Source organism: Typopeltis vanoorti, chromosome 18, assembly GCF_054136105.1.
Source record: "Typopeltis vanoorti isolate ZY-2024b chromosome 18, IOZ_Tvanoo_1.0, whole genome shotgun sequence".
Classification (NCBI taxonomy): Eukaryota; Metazoa; Arthropoda; class Arachnida; order Uropygi; family Thelyphonidae; genus Typopeltis; species Typopeltis vanoorti.
In genome coordinates, this window is record NC_143566.1 from 2,971,447 (window position 1) to 2,998,219 (window position 26,773).

The 26,773-nt window shown below is 36.7% G+C and overlaps 1 protein-coding gene across 1 annotated transcript in view; it reads left to right on the forward strand.

Moving 5' to 3' along the window:
* The window catches only part of ACC (acetyl-CoA carboxylase), a 1,393,224-nt gene that overhangs the window by 670,708 nt on the left and 695,743 nt on the right, over positions 1 to 26,773 (forward strand). Inside the window, exon 29 of the mRNA XM_090408519.1 lies at positions 22,290 to 22,416. Within this exon, the coding sequence (XP_090264645.1) occupies positions 22,290 to 22,416 (127 nt within the window). The remainder of the gene's footprint in view (positions 1 to 22,289; positions 22,417 to 26,773) is intronic.

Consider the following 26,773-nt stretch of genomic DNA (forward strand, 5'->3'; position numbering starts at 1 on the left):
GTATTTTTAGGAAGGATAGAGAGGATAGGAGAGGAGGGGGCGTGCTGCTAATGATATCAGATGACTTAAATTCGGTTAGAGTTGAGACCTATGATTGTAGTAATAATACTACTAATAATATTTCATGTGGCAGTGAGTTTGAAGCCATTTGTTGTGAGGTGGAATCTAAGAAGACTGATTACATAGCGGGATGTTGTTACAGACCAGCTGGATCGGTTGCTAGTGATGAAGAAATGTATCACCAAATAGAAAAGATGAGCACGAAAAGAGTAATCATAATGGGAGACTTAATTATCCAAATGTTGATTGGAGAGCAGTAGAATCTCATGAGAAGAACGAAAATGCATTTATTGAGCTGTTGTGGGACAACTTCCTCAAGCAGCATGTGACAGAAGGAACTCAAGGACAGTGAGTGTTAGATTTGATTATAGTGTCAGAGGGTGTTTCAGTTAAAAAATGTAACTATTCTGCCTCCGGTTGGTGACAATGACCATGTACTCACTTGGGAATTGACTAAGTTTATGAATGTTCTATTCAGAAAAAGTTACATGCTGAACTACAAAGCAGAAAATTATGACCAACTGGGGAGTATACTGAGTTCAGTGGAATGGGATTGGTTGCTGGATGGAAGGAATATCGAACAGTGCATGGGAAGCATTTAAACTATACTTAAATGATGCAATATCAGAATGTGTCCAGAGAACGCGAAGAATAATAAAGTAGGAATCAAAAGGATGTGCAGTCGTATTAAGCAAGAGATTAGTAAGAAAAGGATGATGTGGAAGGAATTCCGTTTGCATTAGGATGAAGTCCGTTATGAAAGTTATAAGCACCAGGCTAGAATAGTCACAACTGTTGTACAGAAAGCAAATGCTGAGTATGACAAGAAACGGGCTCTGCGTGCTAAATAGATTCCCAAGAATTCTATCGATATGCTCCAAGTAAATGAAAGAATAACTCTAAATTCTAAATCCAGATGGCGTGAGGGTTAGAGATGCAGAAGACGTTGTTCAGTTGCCCATTTTGTTAAATGCTATCAACCTGGTGAACACAACATTGAGCTCACTGTTACCTCTTCACTAGATGAAGAAACTTAGTGTGTGAGGCCAAGGTATTAGAGCTGTTGCACAAATTGAATAAGAATTCAGCAAAATGGATTGATGGAATATCAGCACATGTGCTAAAAGACTGTTCAGCTGAACTGGCCATTCCTTTGATCAGGATGTTAATATGAGTCTCAGAACAGAGAAGATTCCACAGGAATGGAAAGAATATGTGGTAATTCCATTGCACAAGAGTGGTGCAAAGACTGATGTATCCAACTATCGACCAATTAGTATCTCAGGAGTGGGGTGAAGATTGTGGAAAAATTGGGGAGGACCTGCATTCAGAAATGGGTTGACAGTGAATCTCTACTTTGCAATGAACAACATTAGTTTAGTAAGGGAAGGTCATGCTTTAGCAACTTGCTCACATTCTATAACAATGTTACCATTGAACTAGACAAGGGGAATGGATCCACTATGATATTGGATTTTGGTAAGGCTTTTGACAGAATACAGCATGGTAGACTGTTGCATAAATTGGAGAATATGGGTTTGGGTTATGCAATATTTGCATGAATTAGAGGATGGCTGACTGACAGATATCAAAACATGGTATATGGGGGATCTGAGTCTGCAAGGTTTAACGTAACAAGGATCAGTGCTTTGGTCCACTGTTATTCAATCTGTACATTAATGATATTGGGAAGGATTTGACAAGTGACATACAGCTGTTTACTGATGATGCAAAGATTGATAGGGTAATCAGGAATACTGTTGATATACAGTCTTTGCAGAATGATTTGAATTGGCTGGAATTGCGGGCATGGGAAAATAGGTGTCAGTTCGCTGTGAGTAAATGTAAAGTCATTCACCGGCATGATTAGATATCCAATGTCATATTATATTGGTGGGATTAAGCTAGAAGAAACTGATGAGGCTAGGGATCTTGGAGTGTTAATAGATAGGAAGTTGAAGTTCATGGGCCATGTGGCAAAGATTGCAAATACAACTCAAAAGATAATTCATTGCAATGCTGAAACAAACGTTCACGTGTAAAGATAAGGATGTTATTTTCCTCTTTACAAGGCCTTGATAAGACCTCACTTGGACTATTGTGCATAGATCTGGTCTCCTGGTTTCCATTGTGATTCTGATATATTGGGAGCGTACAAAGAAGAGTGTTGAAAATGATCTCAGGATTGTGGAATACTGATTATGAAGACAGATTGAGAATTTGTAGACTGTAGATACTAGCACACAGGAGAAATAGTGGTGATATGATTGAGACGTACAAACTTCTTAAAGGGTCATACAGGATTTCAATTGATGGGATTTTTCAGTTTATGGAGGGAGAGGACAAGAGGGCATTCTTGGAAGGCTGCTAAGAAGAGTGTGAGGGCTAGATTTTTCTCTGAGAGTGGTGTGTGATTGGAATGGATTGCCTTTGGATGTTGTGAGTGCAAGCAGTGTGAATGAATTCGAGAATAAGTATGATAGCTGGTGTGTGTAGTATGTGGCCTACCTCAATGAGTCTCTGACTCCCTGGAGGTCTCTCTTAATAATAATAATAAAAAATATCAAACAATATATGAAATTAAATGGCTTCTCAGAAAGTATAAGTCGACATCTGTTTGTCTCCTACAAACCTAACTTAAACAACAAGAAACAGTTCGTTGAGTTCCAATCCTCCTACATTTCAGAATCCTCCTACATTTCCAGAATTCTGAAGAAATATGATTTAAAAACTACTTTTATACCAATCAATAAACTCTCAACTTATTTCTCCTCTTCAAAAGATAAATCTCTAATGTATCTCCCAGGTGTTTACCAAGTTGCTTGTTACTGCCAGCTATCCTACTTTGGACAAACTAGATTCACAATAGAAAAGAGAATACAAGAACATCATTCATATGTTTACCACAGGAAATCCAATATATCTTAATTGGCTCAACATGGAATACACACAGACCACAACATCCTTTTTCTGAAACACGCCTATTACATCACTGTCAATACAGATTTGAACGTTTATTTAAGGAGAGTGCTGAAGCCTTGCTTCACTGCCCAAACTTGATTAGAAAAGACTGCCTATTGTTATCAAAAATATGAGAAACTCCGATTGGAATAATGCATCATTAAGAGTTTTTATGCTTGCTGTTAAAACCAAGAAAGGTATTTTTTTAAGTCATAAGGTCTCAAGGAACTGAAAAGATGCTGTATCTATTGTGAGTGATCTTTAGTGTATGATGTCTCTCTCTCTCTCTCTCTCACACACACACACTTATTTTTACAGTTATGATTAACCTTTTCCTCAGTTATAACATAACATTACTGGAAATATAACATGACTTGGCTCATTCTATCGCAAATAATTCCATTGTTTCCATTCTACCTTTTATCAACTGTTATTGCCTCCGAAGGTGATCTGTAAATTTCAGACCGAAATATGACCTTATAATCAAATAAATATTACCTTTGCCTTATGTTTTCATGTAATGATTGATTGAGTGCATGAATTATTCATGCCCTCAATCAAAAATTCGTGTCCTCGTTTTTGTTTTTTTGATAAGTTAGGTTACTTTAGCATAGACATCATCGCTGATCATGAAGTGGGGCTTTCAACTTGAGAAGGTGAAATTGTGGATGACTTCTGTCAGGACTATTCAAGTGTGACAGATCCAGTCTCTTCCATAAGATCAAATACTTCACATGAAATATGATTCAGCCTTGCATTATTAAATAAATATGTAATGGTGAAGGATGATGTCAACTCTGATTTTTTAATCAGAGTTCACATCATCCTTTTGGCCAGTGCATACTTAGTATGCAGAACTTTTGAAATGAATTTGTAGTAATCATCCATGGGAAAAGAGAGCAAGCGAGAGAGAAAGAGAGAGAGACATTGCCTTCCCATTAAGGTACCATTGTAAAAAAGACATGGCTTAAAAGTAGCTGAGGGAAATGTATTCCATGGGGGGGGGGAGAAAACTTGGAAAATGTTATTAATCTGTGTTACTTATAAGAGAACTGACATCTATAATATGAGATGTGTCAATTAAATAATGAGACTGGTTGCAAAAGTGTGGTTTATTATTACAATTATATAACTTAATTGTTATCCCCTTCGACATACTCCCCTCCTCTATCTGTACACCGTTGCATACAAATTTTTTTTCATTGTTGGAAGCAGTGCTGCAAGTCATCAGGTGTTATCTGCTTCAGTAGCACTGCTGTTTTCTCTTTTACCTTATCCACTGACTGAATATGGGTGCCCTTCAATGCAGATTTCAACTTTGAAAAAAGATAAAAGTCACATGGAGCTAAGTAAGTCTGCTGAGTAAGGTGGATGGTACAACACTGGGGTCTTCTTATCAGCCAGATGCTGCTTTACAGACAGTGCACTGTGGGCTGGAGCATTGTCCTGATGAAGAATCCAAGCATTGTTCTTCCACAGATTGGGTCTCTTCCTCCCCACTCGTTCTCTCATCTTGGCCAGAACCTCAAGGTAATAATGTTGGTTAACTGTCTGACCCTCTGGTACCCATTCAACCATTACTATGCCATTGATATGAAAAAAAAAAAAAAAAACGATCAGCATTGCCTTCAGTTTTGACTTGCTCATTCTTGGTGACGTGAGAGGTTTCCAGTGCATCGATTGTCTCTTTGTTTCTGGATCGCACTGGAAAATCCACGTCTCATCACATGTGATGAGATTCTCATCACATGTGACAATGGAAAATTCATATGCAATGGTGTATAGATAGAGGAGGAGAGTATGTTGAAGGGGATGACAATTAAGTTGTACAGTTGTAATAATAATTCTAGTAGCAAGACTTATACGTTGGTTAGACATAACTGGTAATTAGTTTACGGAATTAACAACGCATATAAAGTATATTAATTAAAGGTAACTTTAATGAATAACTTCTATATTTCGGCAATGTCACATTGCCATCTTCAGGAACATAAAGATATGGTATGTGCACTCAGGAACTAACAAAGCAAATGAGGAAGAAAGCAAGAAACTAATATTGTTCCTAAAGTCCTAATGGTGCCCTCTTGCGGGCTAATTTGGTAGTCTTGGCAGTTGGGCTGAAATTCTCATAATGAAAGTCTCCCAAATTTGGGGCAGTTTCATGCACCCAAATTTGTTGAGGTTAGGAACGTTTTTTAGAGCTGCTGAAGATTCTTTGAATAATCTTTCGTATTTAAACTTGCTGCGATGAATTATTTTTGTTTTCTTCCAACGAATTTTATGGTGGGTATCCAAGGCATGGTCTGCCAGCCCAGAGCGGCTGTACTGGTGAAACCGGATATAGTCTTGGTGTTCTGAAATCCTGATATTTGTTGTTCTGCCTGTTTGGCCAAAGTAGGACAATTTGCAGCTGCAAGGGACCTGGTATACACCAGGTAGGTCTAGGGGAAGTGGTTGGTCTTTGGTAGAGCGGATAAGGGATGCCAACTTTTTATATGGTCTGTAACAGGAAGTAAGGTGCCATCCCATAGTGGATGGCATTGATTCCCCCACATATAAATTAGCCAAACATTTAGCCAAAACGCTCATACACTACACTGCCAACACACCATCACACATAAAAAACTCAGCCCACTTTAAAGCCAGTATAGAAAACCTCACGCTCCAACACACTGACATAATGGTCAGTTTTGACGTCTCCTCCCTATTCACTAATGTCCCACTCAAAGAAACCCTTGAGCTCATCCAAGCCAAGTTTCCTCCCGATATCTCAGCCCTATTTCAGTTCACAATGAACTCAGGCTATTTCGTTTGGCAAGGAAAGTTCTACAAACAGATAGAGGGGACAGCCATGGGTTCACCACTTTCCCCACCCTTGGCCAATTTCTTTATGGAGACATTTGAAGAGAAAGCCTTAAACTCCGCCCCACAAAAACCCACTATTTGGCTTCGTTATGTGGATGATGTGTTTGCTATTTGGCCACATGGCTCAGACACGCTCCACTCCTTCCTAGCACACTTAAACAACCAACACCCCAGAGTCCAGTTCACCTTAGAAAAAGAGGAAAACAACACCCTCCCCTTCCTAGACACTTTAATCACCCGCCAGCTTGATGGATCTTTGGTTTTCTCTGTTTACAGAAAACCCACCCACACTGGCAGATACATTCACCAGCAATCCCCCCCCCCCTCACAACAATATGGGGTGATAAAAACACTATATAACAGGGTAAAATTAATCTGCTCAGATGACAAGGCCCTGACTATTGAACTAAACCACATCCTCAACACTTTCTTAGCCAATGGCTGTAACCCCAAAAAAATCCAAAAAATACTAAAACCTGTAAACCACAACCCCCCTCCCCCCCTCCACAATAAAGATTACACCAAGTCTATCACCATCCCCTACATCCAGGGCACCTCTGAGAAAATAACCAATATCCTCAAAAAATATGACCTTACTTCCTGTTACAGACCATATAAAAAGTTGGCATCCCTTATCCGCTCTACCAAAGACCAACCACTTCCCCTAGACCTACCAGGTGTATACCAGGTCCCTTGCAGCTGCAAATTGTCCTACTTTGGCCAAACAGGCAGAACAACAAGTATCAGGATTTCAGAACACCAAGACTACATCCGGTTTCACCAGTACAGCCGCTCTGGGCTGGCAGACCATGCCTTAGATACCCACCATAAAATTCGTTGGAAGAAGACAAAAATAATCCATTGCAGCAAGTTTAAATACGAAAGATTATTCAAAGAATCTTCAGCAGCTCTAAAAAACGTTCCTAACCTCAACAAATTTGGGTGCATGAAACTGCCCCAAACTTGGGAGACTTTCATTATGAGAACTTCAGCCCAACTGCCAAGACTACCAAATTAGCCCGCAAGAGGGCACCATTAGGACTTCAGGAACAATATTAGTTTCTTGCTTTCTTCCTCATTTGTTTTGTTAGTTCCTGAGTGCACATACCATATCTTTATGTTCCTGAAGATGGCAATGTGACATTGCCGAAATATAGAAGTTATTCATTAAAGTTACCTTTAATTAATATACTTTATATGCGTTGTTAATTCCATAAACTAATTACCAAGTTGTAATAATAAACCACATTGTTGCAACCAGTCTCATTATTTAATAGCCACACTTCGTATATGTATTTAGGAGATCTGGTCAAGGTTTTGGAGATTGGCAAAGGCCAAGGTTCATATTCTGGTTAGCAGATTGTTTGCATCAGTTTGCTGCATAAGGCAAATGTCTCACTATTTCTTTCACTGAAATTAGAGTTGTGTACATTATGAAGCCTCAGGAAGATGAATTTACTGTTTGAATAGTTTTACTGTAGAAAATGAAGCTTCAGAGATGAAAATTCAAAAAAGGAGAGAGGGATTCCTTAGAAGTTTGAAAATGATAGATGACAGTAAAGGAATTCCACAGAATGGAGGAAGAAATATTAATATAGAAAACATCATATAGAAGATATTTCAAATTTCCTATTTCCCTGGTATGGGATCTCTAGCAAGGGTGCAGCAGTGAAAATGATTCTGCTGCAGCCTAGATGAAATGTAATACATATAGCCAAATCTGTCAATAATGAGTCAGCTGGTACATAATCCTGGTACTACATACTCTGCCAGGGTTGGCTTGCAGGGGCCAGGGGATCTGAGTAGTGGCATGTGAGAAGCATTGTTGACACCAGCTTATTTCAATGTGGCATTACTCTGTATGGGTGTCATTTCCAAGAGTCAGTCTCCTCTCACTGTGTCCACATGCTGTCCTTTCATCTATCTTCAAAAACAAAACATATAACAAACTTGACAGTGCTACAATTGGAATAAATCTCTATCAAAAACTAATCCCAACAAAAATGTTAACCAAGTACAGTATACAAAACCTGGCAAAATCTCTTCCCTCCCCACCTATTAAAAATCTTTTACTTTCTTTTTACCAACATTCGAGTATACCATCACTCACTGACATTCAGACCAAACTGTTGCTCCTGACAGAAACTCACTGCTAACTGCTTCACAACAACCACAGTCCCTCTTAACTGTCTAAATTACATACTGCATGATTCCTTTCACTATAATGGTGGCATATGTGACTGTGACATCCAACAATACTCACCAAAGAATGCCTTAATTTAGAATCCTCGGGTTTTGATCTCACTGGGCTTAAGGTTCCTTTCCCCATTCAGTAATATTCATCCATATTCCAAAAATCACTCTGAACTCTTTATCTTCCCATCTATGAAGCTTGATTTTCTGCAGTGGCATATCCAAACAGTGAAGTTATCTTCCTAGGTGAACCTAATGTACCCAACTCCAAATGGTTCCCCTTTTTCCAACACTACTGAACAAGCTCCGAGTCAGCCACAGAAATTATTCTTACTGGCATTAAAGCCTTCATTTGCCATTCCACCCCAAATTCTTGTCTGCTTTCCAAGCCTTTTTTTTTTTTTTTTTTTTTTTTGCAAAATTTTGTACCAAAGCATTTGAAAGGGAAAAACTCAGCTTTGGTACAACATGCAAGTGTCTTGTAAAAAAAACCTCAGATTTATACTCAGCCTATACCAATCATGGAATAAATGCAAAACAGCCATCTGCAAATGTAACTTCATAAGAGCCAATAGCTGAAAACTTACTTTTTGTTCTAATGAAAGCTGTTACATCTACTTTCTTGAAAAGGCCATCAGATAAAATTTCTCAATTCCACTTCTCCTTCTCTAGGTTCGGTACCATCATCATAGCACCTAATGATAATACTGATCTCCTGTTATCACTCTTCTTCCAACTATTGCATGGCCTCCTGTATGTGGATTTTTTTTTTTTTTTTTTTTTTGGCACAAAGATATCCGAATAATACTAAACAACTTAACTAAAAAGTCATCCAGTCGTGATGTAATCTCTCCAATTGTATTTAAGAATTTTTCTCCAGAGCTAACACATGTTCTACATCATTGGAACAGTCTTCTTTAAATTAAAGATTCCAAGAAATTTTATTCTTGTTTAATCCTTTATTTGTCCATCCATCTGTTAATTAGACATCATCATATGCCATATAGTCACTCCATTCCTCGGTGATGTGCCACACCAGTCTTCGCCAGGTGGTCCTGTTGTATGCCCTCTGGAGGCTCCAACTCTCTGAAGATCAGTCAATTCAGACATGCTATCCATCCATCTCATTGAAGGTCAACTCCTTCCTCTTTTTTCCAGGAATTTTAATTTCTATTACTGTTATGAGACATTTTCCTTCCATTATTTCAGTGGGTCCAAAGTATTTCAGTTTTCTTCTGTCATTATCTTCAGGGAGACTTGAAGTTCTTCCAATCCTTTCTAGCACCCATTTTCAGTATTTGACTGCCTTTCAGTATATATTATATATACACTTTATCCAAGTGTAAGGAAATAAAGTTTGCTTGCAAAATATCTTGCCTTAGTTGTCCATAATGCAAAGCGCATCATTTTAGGTGTGAATAATGCTATATTATGGGAAAGGGTCACTACCCAGACCAGTTTTGACCTTTATTGAGGTATGTTTGAGTATTGGGGATACCTCTTCAAAAACAGAGTCATCTACAAGGTAACTCTAAATCTCACTGAGTGATTGAAAGGGATCACTACTGAACTTTTCACTTCGGTACAGGAAACTCAGTGTTAGTTTCACCCAGGCAGAGAAAAACCAGCCATTGAGCAAAACCTCTCTATTCTCTGGAAAGCAAGCTACCATCAGTGGGGGCCAGACCTAGAAGAGATGTGAGGAACTCAAATAGAGGTGACAAAGTAAAAGGGTGTTCATCATAGTCCTAGTGTAGTTAGTATAGGGATGCAAGAGAGCCTTGATAGTATTAGAAAACAGAAAAAAACAGATAGATAGTATGCGAGATAGAGAAAAAATTCTCAGCTTTTTTACATCATCATATAGCCAAAGGCTATCAATTTTCCTTTTTTTACCAATCTCATTCAGATGAACAACCAAAAGACCAATTGAAACTAAAGAGCAAAGATGACTGATACCCTTATCTGAGTTAACCATGATGAGTTATTCGTCTCTGCCTGAAATTACTCTCCAGTCATTCCTGCAGTTAACCATAAGACTACATTCAAGTAAGAGGATGGAACCATGTAAAAAACCTCATCATGTCATCTTCCTTATACCCTCTTTTACCTTGCGGTGTCGAGGGTCCATTGATCATCGAACCTCACTCCGTTTACAAGATAAGGTGGTCAGCCTTATGCCCCGGTGTATCCTATGGCCTGTAGTGTTGAGTTCTCAAGGCCAGTTTGCCTGCTTTGCGGGATGAAAAACCCCAGAATAAACTAGGGAAAAAACCCTGTCCACGCCCAAGACTGGCTAACTTGGCTATGGCTGAGGAAGATCCTTCAGCTCCTCACGTCACCGACGGGAATCGAACCTAGGACACTCATTCCCCAGGCATATGGTTGCGAAGTGCATAGCCACTAGGCTAACCGCGCAGACTGTAAAAAACCTCTCAGAGTAAAAATAGACAGAATTTTATCTCTGCCTGATGAATATTGCATAATGTGGGTGGTCTACACCACTTCCACATTATGCAATATTTCCAAAGTACAATATTGTAAACATTTATTATTATTATTTGTCACCCAGGGAGTCCAAAGACTCATCATGGGAGGGCATCCACTCCACAACTCACAATCCACCAACTGACCACAACTACACTAACGCTATCTATCACCGACCACCACCACTAGTATTTCCACAGACAATCACAAACATCCATGCCCATGCCTGGATTCGAACCCACAGCCTTTTGGCTGGGGGGAGCGGATACGCTAACCACTCGGCCAGCCATGCTGGCAATTGTATTGTAAACATTTGGATGTCATATTGCTGGTTTTCAAATCCATGTTTCTTCCTGACCTTCCATAACTGGTATTTTAATTCATTAATTATAAAAATCAAAATTCTCTTCCCATTGTTGAAAAGGTGGTGGGTACTGCAAAAAAATAACCTGTTCTGTTGTAAGTAATGGAATGTGCAAAACATTACATAATCTGTTCCAAATATGCAGGGCAAGAGGGCAGCTGTAGAATGCATGTTCTACTGTTTCCAGTCAGATTTTAATTTTTGCAACAGATGTCACAAATTGGATCCCTGATGTTCATGTATCTCCATTTGATGGTATTGACTGAAAGGTGACCATATACAATTCCCCAAACAAGATCCCTCCTGTTAGGGTAGCCTTGGAACTTTAGTAAGTTACGAACAGAGTGTTGTTGTCAGTACCCAAATGTGGACATTCGTGGCAAAAGAGGATAAAGGTTTCTTTATACCAAATTTCACTTTTATTAATGGAAATAATGTCAACCAGAATGTTGTAGCAATCTTAGAATTTATTGTAGTATTCAGTCTTAGCTTTTGGACCATTATAATCATTTACTCCAAATCAGAAGATGAAAACCAAGGTAGTACAGGAGAAGGTCTGCACATGTGTGATTGGTCTGCAATATTTTATGGGCCTCTATGCTTCTTTGATAGTTGAAGAACTTTGGTTTTAAGTACTATGGCTTTAGAAGAAAAGGAAAGTGGACCAATTTTAGTCTTTTAAGGTTTCAATGTTTTTCTATGTTCTTGAACTGGTAATATTGGGGAAATGGGAATTCCAACTATAGTGAGGGATTAGTCCAAAAGGAATGCCTCCAAGATCTCACTTTCCAAAAACTTTTAATTTTGTGTTATTTGCATTATCAGTTAATCCACTGATCTCACTGAATTTTTCCAAAATACCAAATAAAGATGTATATGGAATCATTATCCTTCAAAGTGCCCACTACATCATCAGCATATGTTAATACCATATTTTCATTCATAGTTGAAGGAATTGTTATTTCTTGTACAACATGTATATTGTCAACTTTCTGTAAGAAAAGTTCAAGAACCAATGCAAACAGCAATGGACTAGAAGGGCAACCTTGCTTAACTCTTTTTTGAATTTTGATTGGGTCTGACAGGAACCAATTAACTAGGAGGCCAGTAGTTGAATTGACATAAGCTCCTTTAATAATGGAATTGGAGCGTTTTACCCACTCCAATTATTTGTTGGAGGATATGGAACAGAATGGGATGCTGGGCATTATCAAATGCCTGACTGAGGTCTACTGATAGCACTTCCATTGGCTGCTTTTTGTTATTAACTAAGCAGAGTAGATCAAAAAGCACAAACAGATTAAATTCTACTGCTCAGCCTGGAACAGCATTCACCTGTGTGCTTTTAATTATGTATCTCATTCCTACTTTGAGTCTGTTATTGATAATGTGGAAAAATATCTTGTAGTCAGTATTAGATAGAAAAATAGGTCTTCAGCTGCTGATTAACATATGATGTCTGTTAGGTTTTGGAATGAAGAGAGAGAATGGCTTTGTTACAAATTTGCTTGGTATGTGTCCTGATTAGAGAAAAGAATTAAACAGTATAACTAGAATGGAAAGAATAAAATCCCAGACCTCGCCATAAAGTTCTATAACTAGACAATCAGGTCTTGGGGATTTTCTTGTCTGGCATTCTTTATAGGTTGTAGTAACTTCAGATGCTGTAATGAGTCTGTCAAGCTCATCTTTGATATGAACAGGAAGCTATTAATGTTTCAAGAGTTATAATTTCTCACACTACTATTGTCTTCAAACAGATTTTTATAATGTTTTTGAAAGGAGTCGATGTTGTTACACCTGATATCTTAAGAATGTAGAATTCTCAGCTATCATGGTGTAACATGAAGAGAAATAAATTAAAAACCCTGCATAAAAGCTAATAGCTAATTTAAATGAATTATTTAAAAGAAAAGGAAATATTCTTGCATCCAATAAAATATAAAGGTGTTTGGTTGAACTAACTAACAAAAAGAAAGAATATATTAATGTTGTAATATTATAAAAGAGAAAATTTAACTAAATAAGACAGAAAAGGATTATTCATAAAAGATGGTATGTGAGAGGCTAGAGATTAAAATATTAAGTAAATTCATAGAGAAAATTTGAAATGGGATTAAGTTAGAGGCTAGCACAAGAAAAACAACAGAAAATCACTTAGGGCCGATTCCCGGATTGAGACATCGTTTGACAGAAAAACGCCACCCTAATTGGTCGGTGAAGAAGGGGGCGGAGAAAAGAAGTTAAAAAAGGTGCCGTTAGGAGAGCAGGTATAAAAGGGTTGGAACCCCCCCCCCCCCACGAGGGCTTTTTGGTTTTTGTTTTGGTTCTGTTCCCGAGGAGTTCTCTACGAGCTCAGTGGCATAGGTTTCACGCGGTTTTCCTGAGTGGAGATTGGGGTTATATCTCCGTCGTCACAACATGGAAACAAAAGTGAACAGGATTTCGATTGTGGATTTCCTATGTAAGAAGCGAAGAATGCCATAGAGGCAAAGAAAAGGAAACATATTCTTTATGTTTCAACTTCAGTGACAACCACGAGAAAGGGAAAGCTATAAAGATATCGATATCCATGTCGCGAGTTGCACACCCGTCATATAGATGATTCAAAGTGTGTCCTGAATTACGAAAGTTTAAGACCGTGTAAGCATAGTTCAACTCCAAAAGGAACGTAGGAGTAGCAGATTATCGGAGAGGTTATACCAAGCTAGTTCAATCAGAAGAAGGTAAAGGCCCATATGAAAAACTCAAAAAAGAAAGGTACTGTAAAATATATCTAATGTTAACTAAAATTTGTCTGTAATAAGTATCATTATTCTAATACGGAACTGTTGAAGTGACCAAGGAAAATTTATACTAGGACTTTAGTATCTGACAGAATATATTAAAAGTAAGCTGGCTAGTGGCTAGTGTTAATGTTATGTGAATAATTAAGTGTCCTGAGAATTTTGCATGTCTATTGTAATGTATAGGAAAGTTAAAATGTCATAGTTGTGTTAGTGCAGAAAAAGGTTTAGTTAATCTACTTAAGTTTGAATAGTTAAATAGTGTGAATTAATCTTATTTGTCTATGTCATATGACGTTATGTGTTGAATTGTTATGGCGGCATGATCGTAATATCCATTATAGGATCATAGCCTAATTACTTGTAATAAGTTAATGTTAGTTTGTAAGTATTTAGTTTAGCATTGAATTGAGTAATAACAAAAATTGAATTGTACCATGTTAAAGTTTTTAATAAACTTTTTGTCCAATGATAAAACAGTTGTCTGAAATTGCTGTCCAATGCACCACTTGAAAAATTACGAACCTAATCATGTGGGAAATTAATGTGTTAAGAAACGAGATAAAGTGTCACGACTGCAACATTGTTTCGCTTTCAGACATATTTGAGTTCTTTCTCCTTGTTTTTGTATATAATATCTCAAACTAAATATCTCAAAAGGCGCAGTATAAATACAAATATTAGGGGTACTAAGGAGAGAAATAACTTAAGTATTAGTAAAATTTTATATCTCGAGCATAGATAATAGTAGAACATAGATAAGCGGAAATTATAAAATAGAATAAAAATCATAAAATGGGACACAACAATGTCTTGAGTGGTGGACGTTCACCATCAACGTGGATTTGAGCAATAGTCCTTTCTTCGTGGAATTTAGCAAATTATCTATTGAAGAATGCAGCTGAAAGGCTATCTGCTAAGTGCTACTGTATTTTTATTTTAACATTTGTGTCTTCTACCTGTTTCTGTCTTTCCACTTTTATCTCTATGTTAATGTTTTTAATGATGTTGCTGCATTCTGTACCATTACATTGGTTTGCTACAGGGGTCGGCAACCTGTGGCTCTTTGAATGAATAATTGCAGCTCTTTTCATTAAGAAACAATCTATTTTTGAATAATGCAAAATGAATGTTATTTATTAAATTAGAAACTAAAAACCCTAAATTTAACATTTGCAATAAATCAAGGACATTTTACATTAAGTCAAGGATATTTTATAATTGAAAATAGTACATGCGATGCTGAAAAATTTAATACTTTCATGTTTGAACTCTTTGAAATCATACGCAATAATCCTTCTTTACATTTTACATTTTACAAAAATTCTACTTTATGGTGGATATGACTTCCCATTTCAATGCACTAAATAAGAAACTACAGGGAAAGGGAAATACAGCAGTTTTGCTTTTAGAAGTGATTTCATTTGAACAAAAATTATATTTCTTTGTGACAGACTTAGAGAAAGGCACATTACTACATTTTCCTACGTTGAAGAAATATCAACAGTAACAAGCTAATAATAATTCCATAAATTTAACCTTTTTCAAAAAAATTGTGGTAAATATGCAATCTGCATTTAATGGGAGATTTGAGGAATTTAGAAAGAACAATGCAACTATGTCATTTTTATTGCAACCACTTGAAATTAATCCTGCCAAATTAAAATTTTCACCTTTTGCTGGGATTGATGAGGCTGCATTTCAACTTCAGTTAGAGGACCTGAAAACTCAGGATTTGTGGAATTCAAAATTTAGAAATCTTAAAGCTGACCTGGAGGAGTTGGAAAGATAAAAATCTACCCTTGCAATGCAAAAAAATACTCTGAAATAGAAGATCTTAAAAAGCAAGATCAGATTGTATTTGATACGTGGAATTGTTTACTGGACACTTATGTTCGGTGATTTCAAACATGCACATTTGGACTTCTATCGATTTTCAGATCAACATATTTCTGTGAGCAAATATTTTCTAATATGAATTTAATTAAAAGTAAGTTGAGACACCTACTAAACAACATGAGTCTTTCGTCATGTTTGAAAATGAAAATTATGGTGTATTTGCCACATATTAAGAAACTATCCCAAGAAGTTCAACAGCAAAAGTCACAGTAAGAAGATATTTTAAATTAAAAAAAAAAAATTAAAGAAATTGGTATGTTATTGGATTTTATACATATGTTTTTGCAAGGAGGAGGAAATCTTTGTTTTAATATTTAAAAATATCATATAATTTCGTGTGACATGCCATCCCTGTGTTTTACAAGTATGATAACGTGTTACTGTAAAAAAAAAAAAAAAAAAAAAAAAAAAAAAGAATTTAATTATAATATTTTTCAATGTAGTTTCTAAATTTAAAGCAGTGATGAGCAATTAAATAGTAAATCAAATACTCGGTTCAATCCACCCAAAGAATTTTTTCTTTGATAAGAAAGTATTAATTTATTTTCCATTATTTAGCTATATTTTAATTTTTTAACCTGCACAAATAAATCCACATGTAAAAATCACCATTCATGAAATAGATTTTTAATTAAAATATACTAATTCTGCTGTACAAAACGAACACCGTGGACCGCACAAACAACCTGAGAGGGCCACATGCAACCTGCGGACCAATTGGTTGCTCATCACTGCGTGCGGCTCCCTATATTTTTTTTTAACAGATATAATTTTAAAAATGGCTCTTCAATCCAAAAAGGTTGCCGACCTCTGGTTTGCTATGAACAAGCTTCTCTCTTTATACGGGTCTTTCAACTTTTTCTTTTGAGGATAGCCTCTTTCTTTCCCCTTTCAGTAATATTCTGTTTTACTGCTTGTTCGAATTTTAACCACATATCCCAGTTCCAGATAACATTATTCCAGTTTGAACAGCAGAGGATCAAGAATTTGGTCAAAAAGATCAACAGAAAATTTAGTGGAAGTCACCATCGTCCAGAACTGATTTCTACTTGTTCCTTGAAGTGGAATTTAAGTAGAACTGGATAATGATCTGATATGTTGATATCAAGATGTTTTATCTGAATTATTCTATTTATAAGGGAAGAAGAGAAAATTGAATCAAGACCATGCCAATACCTTGATTCATGTATGTGTAAGCTGAGATCAGGATTGCAAATCCTTCATATGTCTGCTAGTTGAGCATTGTCAAGACATTAAATTAAAGATACCAAGAAGTAATATACTTGGTTTAATCCTTTATCCAAGTGTGAGCAAACAAAGTTTGCTCCTGAAGTATTTTCAGGACTGGGGCAACTCGTATGTAGAGCCTGATGACTTCACATCACTTGCCTTAGTATTCCATAATGCAAAGCACATATCCTTATGGGTATGTGTTTTTTCCCACAATGCTATGCATTATGGGAAAGGTCACTACCCAGACCGGTTTTGACCTTTATCAAGGTCTCATGAGTGGGAGTCTGACCCAGAGGTGATACTAAGGTTCCAAGTAATGCCGAAGTCATAATTTCTTACACGAGTAGCCAAAAGGTGTCACACCTTATTATTAAAATACTCTGGATTACCAAGTATAACCAAACGGAAAAACTTCCAACACCTATCTCTAATCCAAGATATTTTAATAATAAGGTGTGGCACCTTTTGGCTACTTGTATAAGAAATTATGGTAATTCCATTGCACCAGGATGATGCAAAGACCTATGTATCCAACTGTCAACCATCTAGTATCTCAGGAGTGGTGGTGAAAGCTTAGGAATAGTTGGTCAGGGCTCGCTTTCAGAAATGGGTTGACAGTGAATCTTTACTTTGCAAGGCAACATGGGTTTACTAAGGGAAGGCCATATTTTAGCAACCTGCTCACATTCTATAATAATGTTACCATTGAACTAGACTAGGGGAATGGATACACCATAATACTGTTGGATTTTGCTAAAGTCTTTTGACAGAATACATCATGGTAGACTGCTGCATAAATTGGAGAAAATGGGTTTGCGTTATACAATATTAGCATGGATAAGAGGATGGCTTACTGACAGCTATCAAAAAGTGGTATGTAGGGAATGTGAATCTGCGAGATTTAAGGTAACCATACATTAATGATATGGGGATGGATTTGATTTGATAAGTGTCATATAGCTATTTGCTGGTGATGGAAAGATTGGTAGGATAATCAGGAATGCTGCTGATATGCAGTACTTGCAGAATGATTTCAATAGGCTGGAATTGTAGGCACAGGAAAATGGATGTCAGTTCATTGTCAGTAAATGTAAAGTCGTACAGTTCGGCATGATTAGATATCCAATGTCGTATTATATTGGTGAGATTATGCGTGAAGAAACTGATGAGGCTAGGGATCTTGGAGTGTTAGTAGATAGGAAGTTAAAGTTCAGGAGGCCATGTAGCAAAGATTGCAAATATAACTTAAAAAATAATTGCAGTGCTGAACTGAACGTTCACCTGTCAAGATAAGAATTTTGCTTCTTTACAAGGCCTTGATAAGACATCACTTGGAATATTGTGTGCAGGTCTGGTCTCTGTTGTGATTCTGATATATTGGAGAGAGTGCAAAGGAAAGTGTTAAAAATGATATCAGGATTGTGGAATACTGATTATGAAGACAGATTCATCTCTCTCTCTTGATGTCCGAGGACTCGTGACCTTCCTGATGATGATGCTTCGCCATTTTGTTTCTCCCCTGTGCTTCTCTTATTGCTTGTTCTAGTTTAAGTCCAGTGATTCTTGATATTTGGTCAATCCGCCTGTTGGGAGGTTTTCTTCTTTTTCTTTTTCCACATGGTTTACCCTGGATTATTTTTTCCAGGCAGTTGCCTTCACTTCTACATATGTGTCCAAAATATTGCACTGTTCTCTTTTCAGTTATGTTTATCAGTCTTGTGTGGATATTCAGTTCTTCTGGGATACTTTTGTTTTTCTTTCCAAGACACTCTTAACAATCTTCTGCAGCACCAGAGCTCAAACACCTCAATTATTCTTCTGTCATCTTTTGTCATTGTCCAAGACTCGGAAGCATAGAGAAAGATCGAAAAAAGTAAAATTTCTACAAGCTTCATTTTGGTTTTTTTGGAGATGTGCCTTGTCTTTCAGGATCTCAGATAAATCAGTCATCACTCTCTTAGCTAGTGCTATTCTTCTGATTTCTTTTTTACATTCACATCTTTTTTTGTTATTATCACTCCAAGGTAGTTGAAATTGTCAATAATTTTAATTCCTTCTATATCTGTCTCTTCTGCATTGTTTAAAACCATTATTTTGTCTTTGTCTTGATTTATTTGTAAACTATGGGTTAAGCTTTCCCATTCTGGTTGATTTAGGATGGATTTTAATTCCTGTTCATTTGTTGCTATTATCACTGTGTTATCTGCATATCGTAGGTTAGTGATTATTTGGTCACCTAATTTAATGCCATGCCTCCATTCCACTTTTCTAGAGATCTTGATCTAGAGACCTTGTCTTGATCCTTTTTTAAATTGGAATGCAGGGTACACTGAGTTTTCAATACTTACTGTTGCTTGATTTCCTCGATATAAGTTCATTATGAAGGTTACTAGATGGTTTGGTATTCCTGATTTTGCATGATATCCCATAAAATATCCCACCATCAAAGGCCTTGGCGTAATCTATAAAGCACAGATAAAGGCTTAAGTTGAATTCCCTTGCTTTTTCGATTATTTGTCTGATGTTAGATATATGATCTCTAGTTCCTTGACCTTTTCTGAATCCTGCTTGTTCTTCTGAGATCTGATGGTCTATAAAACTTAGTAATGTTTCCTTAATATGTAGTAAAATCTTGCTGGTATGTGAGATAAGGGCAAAGGTGCAGTAGTTTTCACATTTGTTGTGATTGCCTTTTTTGTAGATTGGGATAATAATGGAACTAGTCCAGTCATTTGGCCATCTTCCAGATTTTGTTGCATAAATCATGTATCCAGTTGACTGCATTCTCTCCATGGTTTTTCCTAATTTCAGCCAGTATTGAATCAGGACCTGGGGCTTTGTTATTCCTTAATATTTTGATTGCTTGCTCTACTTCACTTTAGAGGATCTCCGGTTCTGTTTTCATGTTTTCCATTGCTCCTTCTTCTTCTTGTTGAATAGCTTGGTACTTGTAAAGCTCGATGCAATACTTTATCCATCTTCTGGCTATGTCATTAGTGTCATTTAAGATCTTTTCATTTTCCTCTGCAATATATTAATTTTTGGTTTGAATTTTTTGGTTATATCCTTAACCTTCTTGAATAAACGTGTTGTTTCATTAGTGTTTGTGTGTCTTTCTATTTCTTTACAGATGCTTTGGATATAGCTATTTTTATCTCTTTGAGAAGATTCCTTAATAGCTTTGTTCAGGTAATTTGGGTATTCCCGATCTGTTGTTTTAATTTGTTTCTTTTTTCAATTAGTTCTAGGGTTTCTTTTGTAATCCATGGACTGCCATTCTTCTTTTTTATTGGGATGTTTTTGGCTGCAGATTTTGCATTTTAATTGAAATCATTTTTCAATTAAAATGCAGTGGTTTGTTTTAGGTGTGTCCAATATGATTCAATCCTTAGGTGTGCTTTTTTGTTTCATGAGCTCTGCTTCAATGTCTAGTGTAAATTTTTTGTTTGTCCATTTGTGAAAAGTCATATCTTTTGTTGCTGTTATTCTTGTTTGCTTTCAGATGGATCTTTAAATTACAGATTATTAATTGATACTCTGATCTACAGTCTGCAACTGGCAGTGTTTTGGTGTTATTGATTAGTGTCCTCCATCTTCTGTCGCTTAAAATGTAATCGATTTGATTCTTACATTGATTCCCAGGTGCTACCCATGTGTATAGTCTCCTCTTGTGCTGTTTGTACATGGTGTTAGTGATTGCTGATTTCCTTTTAATGCAGAACTCCAATAGTTTTTCTCCTCGTTCGTTTCTAATTCCCAGTCCGTATTTTCCAGTGATTCCATTTAAGTGATCATCATATGCATTGAATCCCGCCTTGACATTGAGGTCTCCTAGAACTATTCGAATATCCTTCCTTGGTATTGTATATCCATAGTTTCATTTAGGTCTTTGTAGAATTTCTCACTTAGTTCATCTTCTGCATTTGATGTGGGTGCATAAACTTGTATCAGCATTGTTGTAATTGGGTTAGTGTTTAATCTTACTGTTATGATTCTGTCACTGACTGGGTTGTATACTTTTACTGCTTAACAGGATTTCAATTGATGGATTTTTCAGTTTATGAAGAGTGGGGAAAGGAAAAGAGGGCATCCTTGGAAGCTGGAAATGAATGCTGCTAAGAAGGGGGTTGAGGGCTAGATTTTTCTCTCAGAGGATGGTGCGTGATTCGAATGAATTGCCATTGGATGTTGTGAATGCAAGCAGAGTGAAATTCAAGAATAAGTATGACAGCTGGTGCCTGTAGTATGTGGCCTCCTCCAATAAGTCTCTGACTCTCTGGAGGTCCCTCTTAATAATAATTATAATACATAGCATTATACACACCTGAAAGCATGCTTTACATTATACCAGTGCAATTAATGTGAAGTAATTAGCCTCTCTATATAAGTAGCCTAGTTGCTTGTGCATGATGATACTTCATGCACATCTTGAATTTAATTTAGAGCCAAGTGAAAAACTTTCAGCAACCCTCTTTACTCGGTGAACATTTATCCTAGTGCACAGAAGCCAGAAGATATCCAGAGTATTCAAAAAAAAAAAAAAAAAAGATTTGTTAGTAGTCTATTTGTCAGACTATCACCTTTACCTTGGTTCCTTCCAGAGTAATGGAGAAGGTCATCAGCAGTCTATTTCTCAACTACCAGTATGGATTCATTATGGATCCATGGCCTTAGGCTACATCAGCCACTGTGAATAAAATCCAAAGTCTGCTGCTCTTGGACTCTACATCAAACGTCCATTAAGCAGGATTGTGCTGTTTTTTACAGAATGATGAAGGTTATTTACCACAAGTAGATCGAGTTTGGAAGATCCCCTTTTGCAGTGGGAATGCTTGCTGAATTCACCAGAGCTGCTTTTATGGACACTAGACATGCGATGTTTCTCTGTTCACTGCTGAGCTCCGTTCAACTCAGGATAATAAAACGTTATGTATGCTGCAAGAATTTGGGGAGAAAATACACAAATACAAAAAATTGGGAGAGAAAATACGTGAAGTTTACACATAACAGCTGACTCCTTGGTTCATAGTTTAATTCTATCCATATATGTGTTAAATATGGTAATATTCTTAATCAAATAGCATTTCTGCCAATGCCTTTCTTATCAGAATAATAAACACTATAAATAGTACTTACAGAAATTTTCAAGAAGTATAAAAATCGTACACCAATTATTTCAAATTAGTAGAATTCATTATTATTATTACAAAGGTCTCATCATGGGGAGGTCTATATTCCCTCATGCAAAAAGATCATCGAACCTTGCAATAAAATACATTTCTTTCTGTATTGTGACAGGCCTATACTTAGTTCGACTTTAGTATAAGATTTCCAGTTCATTTCTGCTCTTAGAATATTTTTGATTAATATAGGAATTATTTAATGATATTAGGCCACATTTCATTCAGCATTCTTTTTATTTATTATTATTTTTTTTCTAGAAATTTTGATGAAATTACTGGAATATTTTATTACTCTCTGGCTTGTGATTCTCAAGAGCCAGAAACTGACCTCACTTCAGGAGATCATTCTTGCTCATCAACATTTAGTCAAGAAGAATTCAGAAATGTAAGCTTTTAATCAGTATTTCATATTGTAATGCAATTTACTCAGAATTGTAATTCTTCTTAAAATTGTAATTCCTTTCTTAAATAGAAATGAAAAAAAAAAAAATGTAAATTCTTGTCCATGTCATTTGCTCATCTAAAATTGTTTGAAACTTTAAAATCTCTAAACATTAGCTTAGAGATTTTAGAGAATCCAACTTGTTATTTTATGTCATAGATATTTCTGTAATAGATGTAATTATTATTATTTCTTAACCTTCATGGAATCACAAGGCTCATTGTGGGATGTCAAAGTTAGTCAACACAAAGTGTATTATACCACTCCTTAAACTTGTCAATCTTGAGACAGTGGATTCTATGCATTGCCTAAGAGGATGGTGAAGTGCACCTCCTTCCATGCAGAAAAACTTACACAGCCCATCAATAAATGTCTTGATCATATCCCCCTCTTCTCTTTGTCTTCTATCCTTCAAACTCTGCGGACTTCATACTCTCGGTCTTTCTCTGCATAATCAACATTGTATAGTTCTGGTATTGTTTTTGCTATCTGTATTTTCACCATTCTCCAAGAATTTGCCATTTCCTTGAACCCCCCTAGTGGTGATATCTCTGCACAGAATACAGTAAATTCTGATCAAAGCTTTTATACAATGGGATCACTTCCCTTTTATATCTCATGATTAATGCCATCTCAGTATTGCTGGAATTTTCTGAGATGTCTTCACAACCTTTGCAATATGTCCTCTGGACTTCAAATTTTTATCCACAATCAGCCAAAAATCCCTTGCTTCCTCTACTTCTTCTAGTATGATTACACAAAGTGAGTATGAAGCACCCCATCTGTTGATCCAATTCAAACTATACATTTAGTTGCATTAAACTGATATCCCCATCAATTTGCCCACCATTCCAGCTTATTCAAATCCTCTGGAAGAGCCAAACATCAGCACTAATAACCCTTGAGAAAAAAATTCAGTTGTAATGGTTTCAGTATTGAACCCTGTGGAACTCCACTTGTAATAACCTTCCTATTCTCTGGTTACTGCTCCTCCCACATACAACTCTGATGTCTGTCAGACAGTTACCAATCTAATCCACTAATCTGGTATCCAGACCCATATGTTGCAACTTAAAAACCAATTGACCATATCTCATCCTATCAAATGGCTTCGAAAAGTCCAAAAAAAAATGACAGCATATGAATTAAAGATACCAAGAAATTATAAACTTGGTTTAATCCATTATCCAAGTGTAAGAAAACAAAGTTTGCATCTGAAGTATCTTTCAGAACTGGGGCAACTCATAGCAAAGGTGGTATGACTTCACATCGCTTTCCTTAGTATCCCATAATGCAAAGCACATCTCCTTGTGGACATGTATAATGCTATGCATTATCGGAGAGGTCAGTACCCAGAATAATAGTTGAAAATATGACTTCTGCATTACTTCAACCAAGGTTGAAGTAATACAGAAGTCATATTTTCCTATATGATTTGCCAAAAGGTGTCACACCTTATTATTAAAATACTCTGGATTAGAGCTAGATAGTTGTTGAAAGTTTTTCACTTGGTTATATTATAAATTAAAGATACCAAGAAAGTATAAACTTGGTTTAATCCATTATCCAAGTGTAAAAAAAACAAAGTTTGCAACTGAAGTATCTTTCAGGACTGGGGCAACTCGTGGCAAAGGTGGTATGACTTCACATTACTTGCCTTTGTATCCCAAGACACAAACTTTGTTTTGCTTACACTTAGATAATGGATTAAATCAAGTTTATAATTTCTTGGTATCTTTAATTTATAATATAACCAAGTGATAAACTTTCAACAATGACAGCATATGCTTTACTCTCATCCACTGCTCTTTTGCAAAAGGTAACCAGATTACTAAAACAAAAGTTCCCCTTAAAAAATCCACGCTGGCCTGCATAAATAATATCACTCTTATCTTCTCAGTTCTGTGCACAAATTCTTACTAATTTCTCCAGAATTTTAATAACTGCAGAAGAAATATAACCAGGCTATAGTTTGATACCTGTATTCTACTGCCATCCTTGTGAAGTGGTATATCTTTCCCTCTTTCCTCTCTCCATTAACCTGATATAGCAAGATTTTCATTAAACAGCCAAGCTAATGGCACAGTTAGTTCCATGGCACATTCTCATAAAACATGTGGTGAAATTCCATCTAGTCTCCTTGCCTTATTGACATTTAGGATAATCCTCTTCCCTCACTTTTAACACTTCACCACGCCTTATCCTTTTAGGAATAAAACCTGCTGTATCAGGATGGAATACTATAATAAAGTGATAATTAAATAGCTCAACTTTGTAATCTGCATTGGTCAACTGATTCTCATCTCCAATTCATGAAAGTAATCTGTCCACAATAATTTTTCCTCCTAACTGCTGCATAGCAAAAAGAAAAACTCCTTAGGATTCTCCAGGGACTGCAGAGCTATCTCATATTCTAATTTTTCTTTCCTTACTGTACTAGTCTTAGACCATGAGTCTTATATTCCTTGTACAACTGTTCTCTACCTGTCTGTTTATATATCTTTCTTAATATCTCTTATAATCTGTATTTTTTTTTTTTTTTAATTTCTATAGTCATCTTGTTGACTAAAACTTTCCTCAAGGTATACAATCTGCTATTGCTGTGAAAATCTTTTCTTAAGTATCTCCCCAAGAGCTACTCACCTCAAATTCTTTCATTTATTGTAGTGCTGGGCTTTTTTTTTTTTGTTTTGTTTTTTGCTTTTTTGCACTAGTTTCTAAGTCTACAATAGTTGCCTGCATTATAATTTCACATAAATTCCTCATCTTGATATTTCTAGAGGCAATTCTTCTTCCAAGTGAAGAATACATGGTCACTCTCACTAAATATTGGTGTATGACAAAATACAAAACTTTTCATCCTTCTGTTTCCTCTAGCACTTTCAGCCTAAGACAATTAAGGCAATTAAGAGAGGTGAAAGGGTGGATGAGATGATTGTGATGGTAGGAACGAATGACTTGAGTGGTAATGTAAGTCGGGCAGCGAGAGATATGAGATTTTTGCTTGAGACTGTACGGAAGAAGACAGAGAGAGGAAAAATAGTGTGCGTGTGTTGCCTAGGTATGATAATGATGAGCTGAGCAGAAGAGCGGTGATATTGAATGGCATAATAGCAAGAATGTATGACAAGAGAGGACTGGTATATGTGGATGCTTGGAGTGCATTTGAGGAAAGAGAGGAATTGTATGTGAGAGACCATTTACATTTGAATGAGGAAGGACGTAGGCATCTGGAGAGATTGCTGTTCTGAATGAGTCAGTGTGTCCCAGGGAGGATGATAGCAGGGGTGGCCTCTTGTGGGAATGGATACTTGGGAGAAGGGAGACAATGTCAGGTAACACTGAGCCCAGTGGAGTCTAGAAGGGATAATGCTGGGTATAGAAACAGTGGCATTTATATGCTTTATACTAATGCCAGGAGTATCCTGAATAAGGGAGAGGAATTGGTGGCGAAGATGGCATCAGCCTGGCCAAAAATTATTGCGATCACTGAGACGTGGTTGACAGAAGGGGATATAACAACAGGAATAGAAGTCGCTGGGTATAGCATTTTTCGTCAGGATAGGAGGGGAAAGCGTGGTGGTGGGGTACTGCTTATGATAAGTGATGACCTATGTCCTCTAAGAGTGGAGAATTTGGAAGGAAGTGAGACAAATGATTTTGAGAGCGTATGGTGTGAGATAGAGGTAGGCAAGACAGGATATTTAGTGGGGTGTTGCTACAGACCCAGGAGCACAGAGGATGGGGACCAAGAGATGTTTAGACAGCTAAGTTTGGCAAGTGCAAGAAGAATGATTGTTATGGGAGATTTTAACTTCAGTAGTATAAATTGGAGAGAGGAAGACGCATGTAGCAATAGGGGAATGGAATTTCTAGAATCTTGAGGGACAAATGTCTTAGGCAACATGTAACAGAGGGAACAAGAGGTTCAAAAGTTTTGGATTTGGTTATAGCATCAGAAGAGTTGATAATAACTGAGTTGATGTCTCTCCCACCAGTTGGACAGAGTGACCATATGGTGTTGACTTGGAAAATGAATAGACATGCAGGAGTATCAAAGAGACGAGAACTTATGTGGAATTATAAGGCAGGTGATTATAATAGTCTTAGACGTCAACTTCGGGAAGTTTCATGGAGGCAGGAATTGGAAGGCCACGATATCACTAGTGCGTGGGAAATTGTGAAAGAATATTTGTTATCAGCAATGGTAAGTTGTATACCACGAGTGAAGAAGAGGACGCAATTTGGAGTAAAGTGGATGACAAACAATATTAAACAGGAATTGCATGAGAAATAGAGG